Source organism: Salmo salar, chromosome ssa29, assembly GCF_905237065.1.
Source record: "Salmo salar chromosome ssa29, Ssal_v3.1, whole genome shotgun sequence".
NCBI classification, from domain to species: Eukaryota; Metazoa; Chordata; class Actinopteri; order Salmoniformes; family Salmonidae; genus Salmo; species Salmo salar.
The window spans coordinates 22,443,520-22,461,028 of record NC_059470.1 but is presented as its reverse complement, the minus strand read 5'-3'; the positions used below and the strand labels follow the sequence as shown (position 1 = coordinate 22,461,028).

The 17,509-nt window shown below is 43.6% G+C and overlaps 1 protein-coding gene across 3 annotated transcripts in view; it reads left to right on the top strand.

Annotated features, from left to right (window-relative positions):
• The window catches only part of scn5lab (sodium channel, voltage gated, type V-like, alpha b), a 196,745-nt gene that overhangs the window by 92,943 nt on the left and 86,293 nt on the right, over window positions 1–17,509 (top strand). For all 3 annotated transcript variants that reach the window (XM_014181333.2, XM_014181334.2, XM_045710742.1), the window contains one exon: window positions 1,339–1,577. In XM_014181333.2, the coding sequence (XP_014036808.1) occupies window positions 1,339–1,577 (239 nt within the window). The remainder of the gene's footprint in view (window positions 1–1,338; window positions 1,578–17,509) is intronic.

Here is a 17,509-nt window from a genome sequence, read left to right as displayed (position 1 = left end):
TACAAGTACAGTAAAATACCTTTCTCAAAACCCAACAATGCAATAATCAATAACAATGTAATATAATAAAAAACACACGAGAAATAAGAAGAAATATGAAGAACACAATAAGTAAGTCAGTAAGCATAGTATATACAGGGTTAGTGCCAATACCATATTAACAATGTGCAAGGATTCTGGAGTGATGGAGGTAGATATGTATAGGCTTAAGGTGACTAGGCAACAGGATATAAGATTTTCAGAGTAGCAGCAGCTTGTATGTGTGGGTGTCTGTGTAGAGTTAGGATAAATGTATGTGCATATTATGTGTGAATGTGTAGATGATGGAGTGAGTGTGTGTGTGAGTGTGTAGGACCCTGTGAGTGTGCATAGAGACGGTACAAAATACAAACAAAAGGTCAATTAAGATATTTGTCTCGTTTTCTGCATAGGCCCACCCACTTAGGAGCCAGGCCGACCCACTGGGAATTAGTTTTTCCCCACAAAAGGGCTTTATTACAGACAGAAATACTCATCAGTTTCATCTGCTTTCCGGGTGTCTGGTTTCAGACAATCCCACAGATGAAGAAGCCGGATGTGGAGGTCCTGGGCCGACGTGGTTACATGACGTCTGTGGTTGTGAGGCTGGTTGGAAGTACTGCCAAATTCTCAAAAATGACATTGGAGGTGGCTTATGGTAGAGAAATTAACATTCAATTCTCTGGCAAGAGTTCTGGTGGACATTCCTGCAGTCAGCGTGCCAATTGCATATTTTGGTCATGTTCCCACAAACTCTGATAGCCACTGGTCTCTGTGGACCATCAAGGTGACCATTGTGTGAGCACAGGAGCTCCTCATATCTGTTGAGGCTTGAGGCTGTCCTCAATTGTACACCATCCGTACCTATGGACTAGATAGAGGGTGACAGTTCAGCAGAAGCCACAGTGCAACACGACACATCAAGTAAATACATCAGAGGCGTCACGTGTTAGAGGGCCTTGCAGCTTCATCTTCAGCCTCCGTTGAGCTGCCGTCAATCTTCATCAAACTCCTCATTATGCACCCAAGCTTGGCCCTACCAACCAACATCTGGAAAAGGCATACTGTGCTTACCTTCCTGAAGAAAATGCATAAAGAGGACATTTTTGGTGGAATTTCCAAGTCAAGTTGGATTTTCAGAAAGAGTAGTCTAAGTAGTCTAAAATCACAACTGAGGGAAGATAGAAAAGTGGATAAGTAGCAGAGTGTACATTACTTAGACATGGAACAGTCTCTTACACCACAATGGCAAAGTGTGAATTTTAAACATGTAACCCCCCCCCACTCTCTCCTCCCCCCTCTCTCTTCTCCCCCTCCTAGAACTGGAGGAGTCGCGTCAGAAGTGCCACCCGTGCTGGTATGAGTTTGCCCACAAGTACCTGATCTGGGAAAGCAGTCAGCGCTGGCTGCGGTTGAAGGCGCTGGTCAAGGTCATGGTGATGGATCCCTTCCTGGACCTAGCCATTACCATCTGCATCGTGCTCAACACCCTGTTCATGGCCATGGAGCACTACCCCATGACCGACGAGTTTAACGGCATGCTGTCCATAGGCAACCTGGTAAGTGGAGAGGAGAGGGCACAGGGGTCAGCCTTGGCGGTCACACGTATGCGTTTTTGCTGTTGTTGCTGTCGTTGTTTTTTGACCACCACCCTCTTTGAAGTATCTTAGTCTAGGTTCAGAGTTTTTCCTGGTCATATTAGTTAGTCAGAAAGAAAGAAAACTCTTTGCTCCATTATGTCCTATGCTGTCATTGAGATGCATGCTCATAGGTAGGTAGGGAATGAATGAATGAATGAATGAATGAATGAATGAATGAATGAATGACAGACACACTGCACAGACACTATCAGCCTAAATTGAAATGTTGATTTATTTTGACATATTCTATTATTTTATATTGCGCTAATTTCCTGTAGGTGGACAGTATGTGTTATTACGTTACACAAGCTGACGTTTTGACCATATGGAAATGAAGGCAATTAGCTTTTTACCTCAGATTAGTGAAGTTTGGTCCTGCTTTAAATAACGTTCAGCTTATAAAGGCTTCATGTTTTAGTCTCAACATCACATACAACCTGATTTCCCATTAATCAATATGAGTGATTAATATCCACAAATGTTTTGGTGCTCGTTAAAAAAAATGCTAATAATATTGTGGCATGTGTAGATAGTACATTTCATGATTATGTTTTCAATATACAGTTTTCAACTGTTTCTGCATATTGATTACTGATTTGGACACTTAATTGTGTTTTGATTCATTTTCAAAATGGAATTTTGTCACAACGTCCACAGAAGGTGGCGCCACTCCCCGGTCGGGCGGCGCTCGGCGGTCGTCGTCGCCGGCCTACTAGCTGCCACCGATCCATGTTTCATGTGTCAGTTAGGTCTGTTTAGTGCGCACCTGTTTCTTGTTTGTAATTATTGGGAGGGTATTTAGTTTGTCAGTTTCTTGTTTGGAGTTGTGCGGGATTGTTTCGTGTAACGTTTTGGGCTTAGGGCTGGATTAATTTTCCTATGTGTTTGATTTACACGACGCTGATATTAGGCATTAGGGTTGCCGGGCTGCGTCCCGTGTATTTTGAGTTCTGGAGCTGTTCTACCTCCTGCTTGTGTTTTGCACCCTGCCTAATCGTTGTATTCACTCTGGACTTAATTAAATATTTTTCTACGGACCTTTTGTCTCCTGCGCCTGACTCACCCGTTTCCTGCTCCTTGAAAGACGTGACAAGTTTTGACATTGGGCTATTTATCAAAAGTTATTGTCAACGGGAACCAGCAACAGCATCATTTTCAACTTATGTTTTAGGAATATAAATGGAACTTTCAACATTAAATTCCAATAGTATTCCACTAGATTAGGTAATAACTGCTGAATGAGTCCAAAAATGTCATGTGATTTATTTATTTTGATGATCCACCAGAAATCATTAAAACAAACCTGTTTTTTAGAACGGGGTTGTGTGGAGATCTAAAAAGACTGTTACATGCACAGTGCCTTCAGAAAATATTCACACCCCTTGACTTTTTTCACATTATCTTTTGTTACAGCCTGAAAGAAACATGTATTAAATTCAGATTTTGTGTCACAGATCACACAAAATACCCCATAATGTCAGAGTAAATGTTTTTAACAAATACATTAAAAATGGAAGCTGAAATGTGCTTAACAAGTAACATAATACGTTGCTTTGACTCATTCTGGGTGCAATAATAGTGGTTAACATGATATTTGAATGACTACCCCATCTCTGTACCACAATTATCTGTAAGGTCCCTCAGTCAAGAAGTGAATTTCAAGCACAGATTCATTCATTAAGACCAGGAAGGTTTTGCAATGCCTCACAAAGAACAAAAAAAAAACGGACATTTAATATCCCCTTGAGCAAATCAAATCAAACCAAATGTTATTAGTCACATGCGCCGAATACAACAGAATACCACAACTAGCCCTTACAGTGAAATGCTTACTTACGAGCCCCTAACCAACAATGCAGTTTAAAAAAATACGGATAAGAATAGGAAATAAAAGTAACAAGTAACTAAAGAGCAGCAGTAAAATAACAATAGCGAGACTATATACAGGGGGTACCGGTACAGAGTCAATGTGCGGGGGCACCGGTTAGTTGAGGTAATATGTACATGTAGGTAGAGTTATTAAAGTGACTATGCATAGATGATAACAACAGAGAGTAGCAGCGGTGTAAAAGAGAGGGGGGGCAATGCAAATAGTCTGAGTAACCATTTGATTAGGTGTTCAGGAGTCTTATGGCTTGGGGGTAGAAGCTGTTTTGAAGCCTCTTGGACCTAGACTTGGCGCTCCGGGAACCTCTTGCAGTGCGGTAGCAGAGAGAACAGTCTATGACTAGGGTGGCTCTGACAGCGCCTGGTATAGAGGTCCTGGATGGCAGGAAGCTTGGCCCCAGTGATGTAGTGGGCCGTTCGCACTACCCTCTGTAGTGCCTTGTGGTCGGAGGCCGAGCAGTTGCCATAGCTAGGCAGTGATGCAACCAGTCAGGATGCTCTCGATGATGCAGCTCTAAAACCTCTAAAACCCATGCCAAATTTTTTCAGTCTCCTGGTGAAGTTATTAATTACACTTTGGATGGTGTATCAATACACCCAGTCACTACAAAGATACATGCGTCCTTCCTAACTCAGTTGGCGGATAGGAAGGAAACCACTAAGGGATTTCACCATGAGGCCAATAGTCATTTTAAAACAGTTACAGAGTTTAATGGCTGTGATAGGACAAAACTGAGGATGGATCAACAACATTGTAATTACAACATTGTATTCCAAAACAAGCAATAAGACACTAAAGTAAAACTAAAGTAAAACTGCAAAAATGTACTTTTTGTCCTGATTGCAAAGCGTTATGTTTGGGGCAAATCCAACACAACACATCACTGAGTACCACTCTTCATATTTTCAAGCATGGTGGTGGCTGCATCATGTTATGGGTATGCTTGTCATCAACAAGGACTTGGTAGTTTGTTTAGGGAAAAAAATACATGGAATAGAGCTAAGGCACAGGAAAAATACTAGAGGAAAAACTAGTTCAGTCTGCTTTCCAACAGACACTGGGAGACAAATTCACCTTTCATTAGGACAATATCCTAAAATACACGGCCAAATATACACTGGAGCTGCTTACCAAGACGACATTGAATGCTCCTGAGTGGCCTAGTTACAGTTCAGTTTTTACTTAAATCGATTTGAAAATCTATGGCAAGACTATGGCTGTCTAGCAATGATCAACTACCAACTTGACAAAACTTGAAGAACTTTTTAAAGAATAATGGGCAAATATTGTTCAATCCAGGTATGCAAAACTCTTAGAGACTTACCCAAAAACACACACATCTGTAATCACTATCAAAGGTGATTCTAAGATGTATTGACTCAGGGGGTTGAATACTTATCTAATCAAGATATATTAGTGTTTATTTTTCATCAATAAAAAATATTGTATATTGTGTGAGTATTGCATGCAGATTGTTGACAACAAAAGGACGATTAAATACATTTTAATCCCACTTTGTAATATAACTAAATGTGTAAAAAGTCTTATAGTTCCACCTTGCTAGGTATTGGGATATTGATTACCCCTGAAATCGCTCTCAGATCCTCACAAGTGCATAGGGCATAGGGGCTAAGGGTTCATTTGGGATAACAACAGTGCAACAACCGGTTAATCACACATCAATAGACATCATTCACAGCAATGAGTTTACAATCACAGTAAAAAGTCAATCGTGGTGGAATAAAGGCAAATCACCTGAATGGGATGGTATTCCTCCTGAGGTCTATTTACATTTTTGGAATATGTTAGGTCCACTATCGCTCAAATTATTAATACAGATATTCACAACGGTTCATTTGGGAGAGATGTGAATAATAGCTTTTGATGGACTAAAATTGTCATATCACTGGTCTGTCTTTGAACATATGGGAATTGGCTCCAATTTCATTAATATGATTAAAATAATATATGCCAATTCCTCAGTCATAGTTATGACAGGCAATATCTGCTCTGCTCCGTTCAGAATCACTAGAAGCAGCAGAGATGGCAATCCAATTTTGCCTTTGCTATTCTTATTATCCATGGTTACTCTGGCCCGGGCAATTCGTCAATCAAAGGAGATAACACAAATTTCCCTCAAATCTACTGATCCCTTCGTCGCATTATACACAGACAATATTTTACTATATCTAGATAATATATCTCAATTGCTCCCAAACATATTGAAGATCAAAGATAAATTCAGCTTCATCTCAAGTTATAAAATGAATCTAACCAAATCAGCCCTACTTCCTCTCTCAAGACCCCGGTGGAGGACTCCATCTATACTTATGGAATCCCAATCGTTTCTCATTTGAAATATTTTTGAGTATATATATTTATTTCCTTGGATAAAACCACTGCCAGAAACTTTAACAGAATGCTCAAATCAATTCAATCCGACATCAGAAGATGGAATAATAGCCCAGTTGCTTTAACCGGCAGAATATCTATTGTCAAAATGAACATATTACCATGACTGAATTTCTGAAGTTCAATGCTTCCCATGTTTTCCTTTTCTGGCTATTGGGATAAAATTCATAGTGCGGATTCAAAATGTATATGACAAGGTAAACAATCCCGGATAAAATTAACAGATTTACAAAGAGGTAAAGACATAGGAGGAGCTATCTGTACCCAACTTTAAATTGTATGTCCAGGCACTAGCATTTAGCCCCAGCCTAAATCGGTTTGGACATGGTTCTTACAGTATATAGTAAGAGTGAAATATGGTGTCTCCTATTGCCTGGAAGAGGGGGTCTTCAGTGATACTGTATATCCCTTAAACTATGTAAACTAGGCTTTGGTTATTGCTCACACAATTTATGTTTGGTGCAAAATTGAAAACAATTTAACTGGGAATCAAAACGGCATGCCCATACTTCAATATTTGTGATCTGGAGGGTGGCCTTTTACATTCCCCCCCAATGGTCCAAATGTGGAATTTGTACCTTTACTGATATCATGGGCAGTAACAGTTTGAGAACATTGTAAGATTTGAAAGATACATACTAGGGTTGGGCAATATCCAGATTTCCATACCGTTATATAATTTCTGTACCATACCGGGGTATACAGTATTACTGAATGTGCACACGAGGGGCGCTGGACTATGGAATACCTTGGGAAACCCAACTAACAATCCATCCAATGATGGGATTCATAAATAAATGATCTGGGCTCCCGAAAGGACTATAATATATAATCAACTTTTGGAAAGCTCATATTCTGAGCTAGCCATTAAAAAAGTATGATCCACAGATCTAATTGAATCTGAACAACCCGTTAACTGGAAGAGAATAATGAAAAATATGACTTTGGCATCCCTTAATCCGAACCAACAATTTATACATTTTAAGTTTGTTCATAGACTGTATTTAACACCTAGAAAACATTTTACAATTACATTTTCCCCAACTCCCAACTATTCACTGTGTCCCCTAAATCAGGTAGGCACATTCGTTCATATGTGGGAGTGTCCTGCAGTTAAATGCTTCTGGGGCAAAGTTACAAAATGTATTTTGAACAGCATAAATTGAAATATTCAATGCTTTGCATCTATTATGTTACTTAACGATGATAGCCCTTTGAATCTCTCAATCAATCAGAGAATATTACTGCTGCGAAAAAAATGTTGGCTCTAAGATGGCAACCACCTCTCCCATTTAATCAGTGGATACAGTTAATGTTCGAATTTATAACATTAGAATGATCAAAATCGAGAATTAATGGTGCTAGTCAAGGAACAATTGAGGCCTAGGCGGGGTGGGAAACATGGTTTACGGGTGGGGAGGGAGGAGGCGGGATGGGTGGATGGGGACTGAGAGGGGATGGGTGATGGGGACTGAGAGGGGATGGGTGGATGGGGACTGAGGGGGATGGGTGGATGGGGACTGAGAGGGGATGGGTGGATGGGGACTGAGAGGGGATGGGTGGATGGGGACTGAGGGGGGATGGGTGGATGGGGACTGAGGGGGATGGGTGGATGGGGACTGAGAGGGGATGGGTGGATGGGGACTGAGAGGGGATGGGTGGATGGGACTGAGGGGGGATGGGTGGATGGGGACTGAGGGGGGATGGGTGGATGGGGACTGAGGGGGGATGGGTGGATGGGGACTGAGAGGGGATGGGTGGATGGGACTGAGGGTGGATGGGGACTGAGCGGGCATGGGTGGATGGGACTGAGAGGGGATGGGTGGATGGGACTGAGGGGTAGATTTGTTTGTATGCATTTGTTTTTGTACCTGTAAAAAACAAAGAGTCACGAAAAAATATGATGTTCCCTTAAGTCAGTAAACCCAGTTATGTGTGTTTGTATATTATCTGCAGGTTCTCTATAGTGCTGAGTATGGGCCCTGGTCAAAAGTCGAGCACTGTAGAGCACTATACAGTAAAGGGCAGGGATACCCAACCCTCTTCCTGGAGATCTACCTTCCTGTGGGTTTTCAGTCCAACACTAATTTAACACACTTGATTCTACTAATTAGCTGCTCAACAAGACCTTAACTAGCTGAATCAGATATGCTAAATTAGGGTTGGACTGAAAACCTACAGGACAGTAGATCTCCAGGAAGAGGGTTGAGCAGCCCTGGTATAGGGCAGTCAAAGTCAACTGGCGGACCGCGGTCCGGGTCTGGACAACATCGCATTTTGTTATATAAAAGTAAATAAATTACTTTTTAGACAGCTTTTTAAAAATCAACCGGGCGCAGCGGCCTCTTTAACTCAGCAACCTCTCTTTCTTGCTCTCTCTCGAAGCAACGCCCACCTCTACTAGTGCCCTGTCTAATCCAATCGCGTCGTTATATGCAAATACAAGAGGCTGTGTCATACCCAATCACATCAATACAAATATCATCTGCTGAACCTTGGGAGAAGCAGGCAGAAAGAAACAGAAAGATTTGACCGTGGTTCAACTGTTAATATCACAGATAGGAGCTTAGTTACCAGTATCAAAAAAAGAAAAGTTGACTCTGAAAACCGTATATTCAAAGACGAGTGGACGGAACATTACACATTCATTCTCCCCACAACTAGCACAAAACTAATATTCCTGATATGCAGAGAGTCCGTAGCACTCGTGAAAAGTGCCAATGTTATGCACCATTATGACACCAGACATAGTAAATTCGATCAGACGTATCCCCTGAACACGGAGGTGAGAACGAACAAGATTGACCAACTCAAGTCCCAATGAGAGGTCCACCAAAGTCCTTGTCAATTCCCTGACAGCCCAACAATGTGCAACGGAGTGTTCACTGAGGATAGCTTGGGTTTTCCAGAAGCTGAGAAGGTAAAAGAATGCATGTGTGAAGTTGCTGAAACCTTGCTTGAAGTAAATAAAAAATATGAGCTCAGGGAAAATATCAAACAGATCCCACTGTCGGATTCCACAGCAATGAGGAGAACTGAAATAAACTCAGCAAAAAAACGTCCCTTTTTCAGGACACTGTCTTTCAAAGATAATTTGTAAAAATCCAAATAACTTCACAGATCTACATTGTAAAGGGTTTACACACTGTTTCCTATGCTTGTTCAATGACCCATAAACAATTAATGAACATGCACCTGTGGAACATTCGTTAAGACACAAACAGCTTACAGACAGTAGGCAATTACGGTCACAGTTATCAAAACTTAGGACACTAAAGAGGCCTTTCTACTGACTCTGAAAAACACCAAAAGAAAGATGCCCAGGGTTCCTGCTCAACTGCGTGAACGTGCCTTAGACATGCTACAAGGAGGCATGAGGACTGCAGATGTGGCCAGGGCAATAAATTGCAATGTCCATACTGTGAGACGCCTAAGACAGCGCTGAGACAGGACAGACAGCTGATCGTCTTGGCAGTGGCAGACCACGTGTAACAACACCTGCACAGGATCGGTACATCCGAACATCACACCTGTGGGACAGGTACAGGATGGCAACAACAACTGCCCGAGTTACACCAGGAACGCACAATCCCTCCATCAGTGCTCAGACTGTTTGCAATAGGCTGAGAGAGGCTGGACTGAGGACTTGTAGGCCTGTTATAAGGCAAGTCCTCACCAGACATCACTGGCAACAACGGCGCCTATGGGCACAAACCCACTGTCACTGGAAAAGACAGGACCGGCAAAAAGTGCTCTTCACTGACAAGCCGCAGTTTTGTCTCACCAGGGGTGATGGTCGGATTCGCGTTTATCGTTAAAGGAATGAGCATTACACCGAGGCCTGTACTCTGGAGCGGGATCGATTTGGAGGTGGAGGGTCCGTCATGGTCTGGGGCGGTGTGTCACAGCATCATCGGACTGAGCTTGTTGTCATTGCAGGCAATCTCAACGTTGTGTGTTACAGGAAAGACATCCTCCTCCCTCATGTGGTACCCTTCCTGCAGGTTCATCCAGCATGACAATGCCACCGGCCATACTGCTCGTTCTGTGCGTGATTTCCTGCAAGACAGGAATGTCAGTATTCTGCCATGTCCAGCAAAGAACCTGGATCTCAATCCCATTGAGCACGTCTGGGACCTGTTGGATCGGAGGGTGAGGGCTAAGGCCATTCCCCCCAGAAATGTCCGGGAACTTGCAGGTGCCTTGGTGGAAGAGTGGGGTAACATCTCACAGCAAGAATTGGCAAATCTGGTGCAGTCCATGAGGAGGAGATGCACTGCATTACTTAATGCAGCTGGTGGCCATATCAGATACTGACTGTTACTTTTGATTTTGTCCCCCCCTTTGTTCAGAGACACATTATTCAATTTCTGTTAGTCACATGTCTGTGGAACTTGTTCAGTTTGTGTCTCAGTTGTTGAATCTTGTGATGTTCATACAAATATTTACACATGTTAAATGTTCTGAAAATTAACGCAGTTGACAGTGAGAGGACGTTTCTTTTTTTGCTGAGTTCAGCTGAAGATTTAACCACACAACTTAATGAGGCCATTCAGAATGCTCCATGCATTTCATTATCTGTGGATGAATCAACAGATAACACTGATAATGCCCAGCTTCTGGTGTTTGTCAGATTTTATAACGAAACAAAGAAGGAATTCTGTGAGGAGCTGTTGGGTTTAACAAATCTAGAAACACACACACAGCGAGAGGATATCCATGATGCCATCAAAGGGATGCTGACAAAAAGGGGGATAGATCTTTAGTCAGTGGTCTCCATCAGCACAGATGAAGCTCCAGCCATGATGGGAAGAGGGAGGGGACATGTTGCACATTTGAAAGAGAACCACCCTGACCTGACATCATATCACTGCATCATCCATCAATGCGTCCTGTGTGCCAGTCTGGGAAAGGAGTATTCTGAGGTCATGACAATGATGATGAAACTGATCAACTTTTTGAGAGCATCATCAACTCTACAACACCACCTGTTACGAGACGTTCTGACAGAGGCCAATGCCAGTTTTGATGACTTACTACTACACAACAATGTCAGATGGCTCAGCAAAGGAAGGGTTTTGGAACGCTTTTGTGCCATTCAAGAGGAAGTCAAAACGTTCTTATCAGAGCAAAAGAGTGACAAGGCAAGTTTTCTGAGTTTTTGGAAGATGAGGAGAAGATGGAAACAGTTGCATTTTTGACAGACATTACATCACACCTTAATCACCTGAATGTTAAGCTGCAGGGACAGGTCAACACAGCTTTTCAAGAATGATCTCCAGGGAGAACTTGTTCACTTCCACAATCTTCTGGTGCAAATGCAGGGACACAAAGATGTTCCCAACCATGTTGATTTCATCCAGAAGCTGATGGATAACTTCAAGACTCACTTTGATTACTTTACTGTTGGGAGTGAACGGCTGCTGCTCATCCAGAACCCCTTCTTGGTAAAAAATGTGACAAAAGTTGTCAGAAGAAGCAAAACAGATCTTCAGATGGGTAGATGTTGCATCACTGCAAATGGAGTTGATTGAGCTGCATGAAAATGTGACTTTTGAAGGAGCAGGCTGGTGACTGTGACCCTGTCACTTTCTGGGGAAAGATGGTGCCTGCAGCTGATGTTCCTGTTCTCAAGAAACTGGACTAGACATCCTGACCATGTTTGGCTCCAACATACATCTGTGAATCAGCCATCTCCCCAATGAACTTTATCAAAAACAAACACCGCACCAGGCTCACAAACGAACACCTGCACCAGTATCTCAGTTGCTCTCACGAAGTTCAAAGCATTGGCAGGAGAAAGAGAGTGTAATTTCTCTCATTAATGCAAAGGCAAGGCCCAGAGTGACTTATTCATGAATATTGCACGGCCCAGAGTGACTTATACATGAATATTGCATGGCCCACAGTGACTTATACATGAATATTGCATGGCCCAGAGTGACTTATACATGAATATTGCATGGCCCAGAGTGACTTATACATGGATATTGCATGGCCCAGAGTGACTTATACATGGATATTGCATGACCCAGAGTGACTTATACATGAATATTGCATGGTCCAGAGTGACTTATACATGAATATTGCATGGCCCAGAGGGACTTATAAATCAATATTGCATGGCCCAGAGTGACTTATACATGAATATTGCATGACCCACAGTGACTTATACATGAATATTGCATGGCCCAGAGTGACTTATACATTAATATTGCATGGCCCAGAGTGACTTATACATGAATATTGCATGACCCACAGTGACTTATACATGAATATTGCATGGCCCAGAGTGACTTATACATGAATATTGCATGACCCACAGTGACTTATACATGAATATTGCATGGCCCATAGTGACTTATACATGAATATTGCATGGCCCAGAGTGACTTATACATGAATATTGCATGGTCCAGAGTGACTTATACATTAATATTGCATGGCCCAGAGTGACTTATACATGAATATTGCATGACCCACAGTGACTTATACATGAATATTGCATGGCCCAGAGTGACTTATACATGAATATTGCATGGCCCAGAGTGGCTTATACATGAATATTGCATGGTCCAGAGTGACTTATACATGAATATTGCATGGCCCAGAGTGACTTATAAATCAATATTGCATGACCCACAGTGACCTTCTGTGTATGCAGATTATTAATTTTGTTCAACTCTCCTTTGTTCTCCAGAAAACATGTACTTTATTATATTTACATTGTGTTCTTTTTTATTTATGGCCCATGTACATGGTTCACAGTGCACCTTTTGCATAGACAATTATGCAACCACTTTTGATCTTCAGCACATGTTAACATTCAAAAGAAAAAAGTTGTAATTCATTCAAATTCTTAGTCTCATTTAATGTATTTAATGTACATTTTATATAACAGCATGTTTCCTAAGTCGTAGATGACTATGTTTGTTACTACGCTGTACCACTGCACTGATAAAGGATGATATCCATCCAGACTTTTGACACCTAGGAAATTTGTGTCACTGGACCTTCTCAAATAGTAGTTGAGTACCCCTGGTATAGGGAATATGCTGCCATTTCGGACACAGGTGGTGTTAGGGTTATGTCATTTGTTGTGTTGTACCAGGAGTGGTCCAACAAGGAAGTCATTTCAGGCCAACGGGACCAAAATCAATAGAGCTTTTCCTCCACTTGGCTGGCCACAGTGTGCTACAGTGAACACTCCGGCTGGTGTGTGTGTGTGTGTGACCACAGCAGATACAGCATATGCTGTCTCATCCCTATCTTGTCCTGCCCAGCTTTTAGCAAGACATGTCATTGTCACCTTAGTCACTTGAGTCTGAAATGCCGTGGAGTGGTGGCTGTGTTGGATATGTCATGGAAATTCTACACACTGGGACACTCGAAGTCAGTTTTAAATTAATCATTGTTTATTAACAGTTAACTGGAGAGGTTCCAACAAACTTGATGCACAGTAGTGCACGTCTGTCAGGAGCTCAATCGGGGCAGTCCCGTTAAATCTCTTATATACTGCTTACAGACATGTTACATAGGCATGATTTAGCTTATTCATCATTCAGAATTAATTCATCATTAACGTTTGGTTCATGCATGTGACCGACCAATACTGGTTCATAACATGTAAGATACCAATACCGCACAAGGCTTCTTCTCTCCAAGCTGAGACCTTGAAACTGAGACATCCTTTCAAAGTTCTGGGCGTACTGCCAAATTGCAGATACTGATAGTGAGGATTCCTTCAATCAGTCACTTGCATGAACACAGAAATGTGTTATTAGAAAAGCATAAACTTAAAATGTTCCACCACAGATAGATAGAGCAATAAGATCTCATAGTTTCCCTTCGAAATGTGACGTATTATTGATGAACGCTAATTCTGTGTAGTTACAGGGTTAACCCATTACCATTAGGTATCATGAAGTATTCTCGCGGCTTGCTAGAGCATTGTGAACTGCGGTAGTGCAGTGGTCTAAGTTTGCTTCCAGTGCTGGGCAGTCATTTTTTCTTATTTTTTTGCATCGAGGAAGGTATATATCAACGTTCTCGGAACCTTTTCAAACGTTTGAAATCGCTGTCTATTTCCAGCGATCAGTCTGACACAGCAGACTAACTATCAGTTCACTGGATGCATCATCACACGTGTTTGTTTGGATGGAGGACATATCCCTCATCCCTCTTATAGTGGAGATACACTGTATATACAAAGTATGTGGACACCCTTTCAAATTAGTGGATTCGGCTATTTCAGCCACATCCATTGCTGACAGGTGTATAACATTGAGCACACTGCCATGCAATCTCCATTGAGAAACATAGGCTGTAGAATCGCCTTACTGAAGAGCTTAGTGACTTTCAACGTGGCACCGTCATAGGATGCCACCTTTCCAGTTAGTCAGTTTGTTACATTTCTGCCTTGCTAGAGCTGCTCCGGTCAACTGTAAGTTCTGTTATTGTGAAGTGGAAATGTCTAGGAGCAATAACGCCTCAGCGGCCAAGTGGTAGGTCACACAAGCTCACAGAATGGGGCCGCTGAAGTGAGTAGCTCCTAAAAATCGTCTGTCCTCGGTTGCAACACTCACTACCAAGAGGGCTCCCGAGTGGCGCAGCAGTCAAAGGCACTGCATGTCAGTGCTAGAGGTGTCACTACAGACCCTGGTTCGATTCCAGGCTGTATCACTACTGGTACCTGCCCCAATGCATAGTGCCAACTGTAAAGTTTGGTGGAGGAGAAATAATGGTTTGGGGCTGTTTTTCATGGTTTGGGCTAGGCCCCTTAGTTTCAGTGAAGGGAAAACGCTACAGCATACAATGACATTCTAGATGATTCTGTGCTTCCAACTTTGTGGCAACAGTTTGGGCAAGGCATGACAATGCCCTTGTGCACAAAGTGAGGTCCCATACAGAAATGGTTAGTCGAGATTGGTGGGGAAGAACTTTACTGGCCTGCACATGGCCCCGACTTCAACCCCATCAAACACCTTTGGGATGAATTGGAACGCTGAATATGAGCCAGGCCATCGCCAAACATCAGTGCCCGACCTCACTAATGCTCTTGTGGCTGAATTGAAGCAATTCCCTGCAGCAATGTTCCAACATCTAGTGCAGCGTTTCCCAAACTCGGTCCTGGGGACTCCAAGGGGTGCACATTTTGGTTTTTGCCTTAGCACTATGCAGCTTATTCAAATATTGAACTCATCATCAAGCTTTGATTATTTGAATCAGTTGTGTAGAGCTAGGTCAAAAAACAAAACATGCACCCAATGGGGTCCCCAGGACCGAGTTTGGGAGACACTGATCTAGTGGAAAGCCTTCCCAGAAGAGTGGAGGCTGTTATAGCAGCAAAGGGGGGACTAACTCCATATTAATGCCTATGATTTTGGACTGAGATGTTCGACGAGCAGGTGTCCACATACTTTTGGTCATGTAGTATATATTGTCTCTCTCTCTGAGCTTATTCGTGTGTTTGTGTCTGTGCGTGTGTCTTAGTGTGTGTGCGTGAGCCTGTGTGTGTACATGTGTGGGGCTGTTCATCTGAGGCCAGTTGGGTGTGTGTCGTTCCGTGGAGTATGTTAACTGTGAGAATGAAACCTTGTTGATGCCCCTCTGTGTGCAGTGTCATGCTTCCCAGAGAGAGCTTGTCACATGGCATCTCCTCTCTGCCCCCCTCCCCGTTGAGCCTGCACCCACCGCCCTTCCACTCGCATGAGCCTGACTCTGCGCGTGGTTGTGTGTTTGTGTCTGGATATGTGTGTGTTTTGTGTGTGTGTGTATGTATGTGTATATCTTCATACAGTATATGCTGAGCCATAGATGTTTCATATTGCCACCATGACCACAGTCAGCACAGCACAGGCCCTAGTTTACACAGCAATGGCCGACATCTCGTGCCCCTCGTCTACCCTTCAGCCACAAAGACATTAATGGACAGATGTACGGACGAACACTTACGGGTCAGGCCTGTTAGATAGTCACATGAGTGTGTCAGTTGCTGGCATGTTTTCATTTTCAGAAACGTGCGTGCACTGCACATCTGTATGTGTCTGTGTGAGAGAAGACAGGAGTACGTTTTTTAGGGTGGGAGAGTGACAGACAGGTTTGGGGTGGGAGAGTGACAGACATGTTTAGAGAGGGAGAGTGACAGGCAGGTTTGAGGAAGGAGAGTGACAGACAGGTTTAGGGTGGGAGAGTGACAGACAGGTTTAGAGAGGGAGAGTGACAGGCAGGTTTGGGGAGGGAGAGTGACAGACAGGTTTGAGAAAGGAGAGTGACAGACAGGTTTGAGGAAGGAGAGTGACAGACAGGTTTGGGGTGGGAGAGTGACAGACAGGTTGAGGTGGGAGAGTGACAGACAGGTTGAGGTGGGAGAGTGACAGACAGGTTTAGGGTGGGAGAGTGACAGACAGGTTTAGGGTGGGAGAGTGACAGACAGGTTTGGGTTGGGAGAGTGACAGACAGGTTTGAGGTGGGAGAGTGACAGACAGGTTGAGGTGGGAGAGTGACAGACAGGTTTGGGGTGGGAGAGTGACAGACAGGTTTGAGGTGGGAGAGTGACAGACAGGTTTGAGGAAAGAGAGTGACAGACAGGTTTAGGGTGGGAGAGTGACAGACAGGTTTGGGTTGGGAGAGTGACAGACAGGTTTGAGGTGGGAGAGTGACAGACAGGTTTAGGGTGGGAGAGTGACAGACAGGTTTGAGGTGGGAGAGTGACAGACAGGTTTGAGGTGGGAGAGTGACAGACAGGTTGAGGTGGGAGAGTGACAGATAGGTTTGGGGTGGGAGAGTGACAGACAGGTTTGAGGTGGGAGAGTGACAGATAGGTTTGAGGAGGGAGAGTGACAGACAGGTTTGAGGAAGGAGAGTGACAGACAGGTTTGAGGAAAGAGAGTGACAGACAGGTTTGAGGAAGGAGAGTGACAGACAGGTTTGGGGTGGGAGAGTGACAGACAGGTTTAGGGTGGGAGAGTGACAGACAGGTTTAGGGTGGGAGAGTGACAGACAGGTTTAGGGTGGGAGAGTGACAGACAGGTTTGGGGTGGGAGAGTGACAGACAGGTTTGAGGTGGGAGAGTGACAGACAGGTTTGAGGTGGGAGAGTGACAGACAGGTTTGTGGAGGGAGAGTGACAGACAGGTTTGGGGTGGGAGAGTGACAGCCAGGTTTGGGGTGGGAGAGCGACAGCCAGGTTTAGGGTGGGAGAGTGACAGACATGTTTAGGGTGGGATAGTGACAGACAGGTTTGGGGTGGGAGAGTGACAGACAGGTTTGTGGAGGGAGAGTGACAGACAGGTTTGAGGAGGGAGAGTGACAGACAGGTTTGAGGAAGGAGAGTGACAGACAGGTTTAGGGTGGGAGAGTGACAGACAGGTTTAGGGTGGGAGAGTGACAGACAGGTTTGGGGTGGGAGAGTGACAGACAGGTTTAGGGTGGGAGAGTGACAGACAGGTTTAGGGTGGGAGAGTGACAGACAGGTTTGGGGTGGGAGAGTGACAGACAGGTTTAGGGTGGGAGAGTGACAGACAGGTTTGTGGAGGGAGAGTGACAGACAG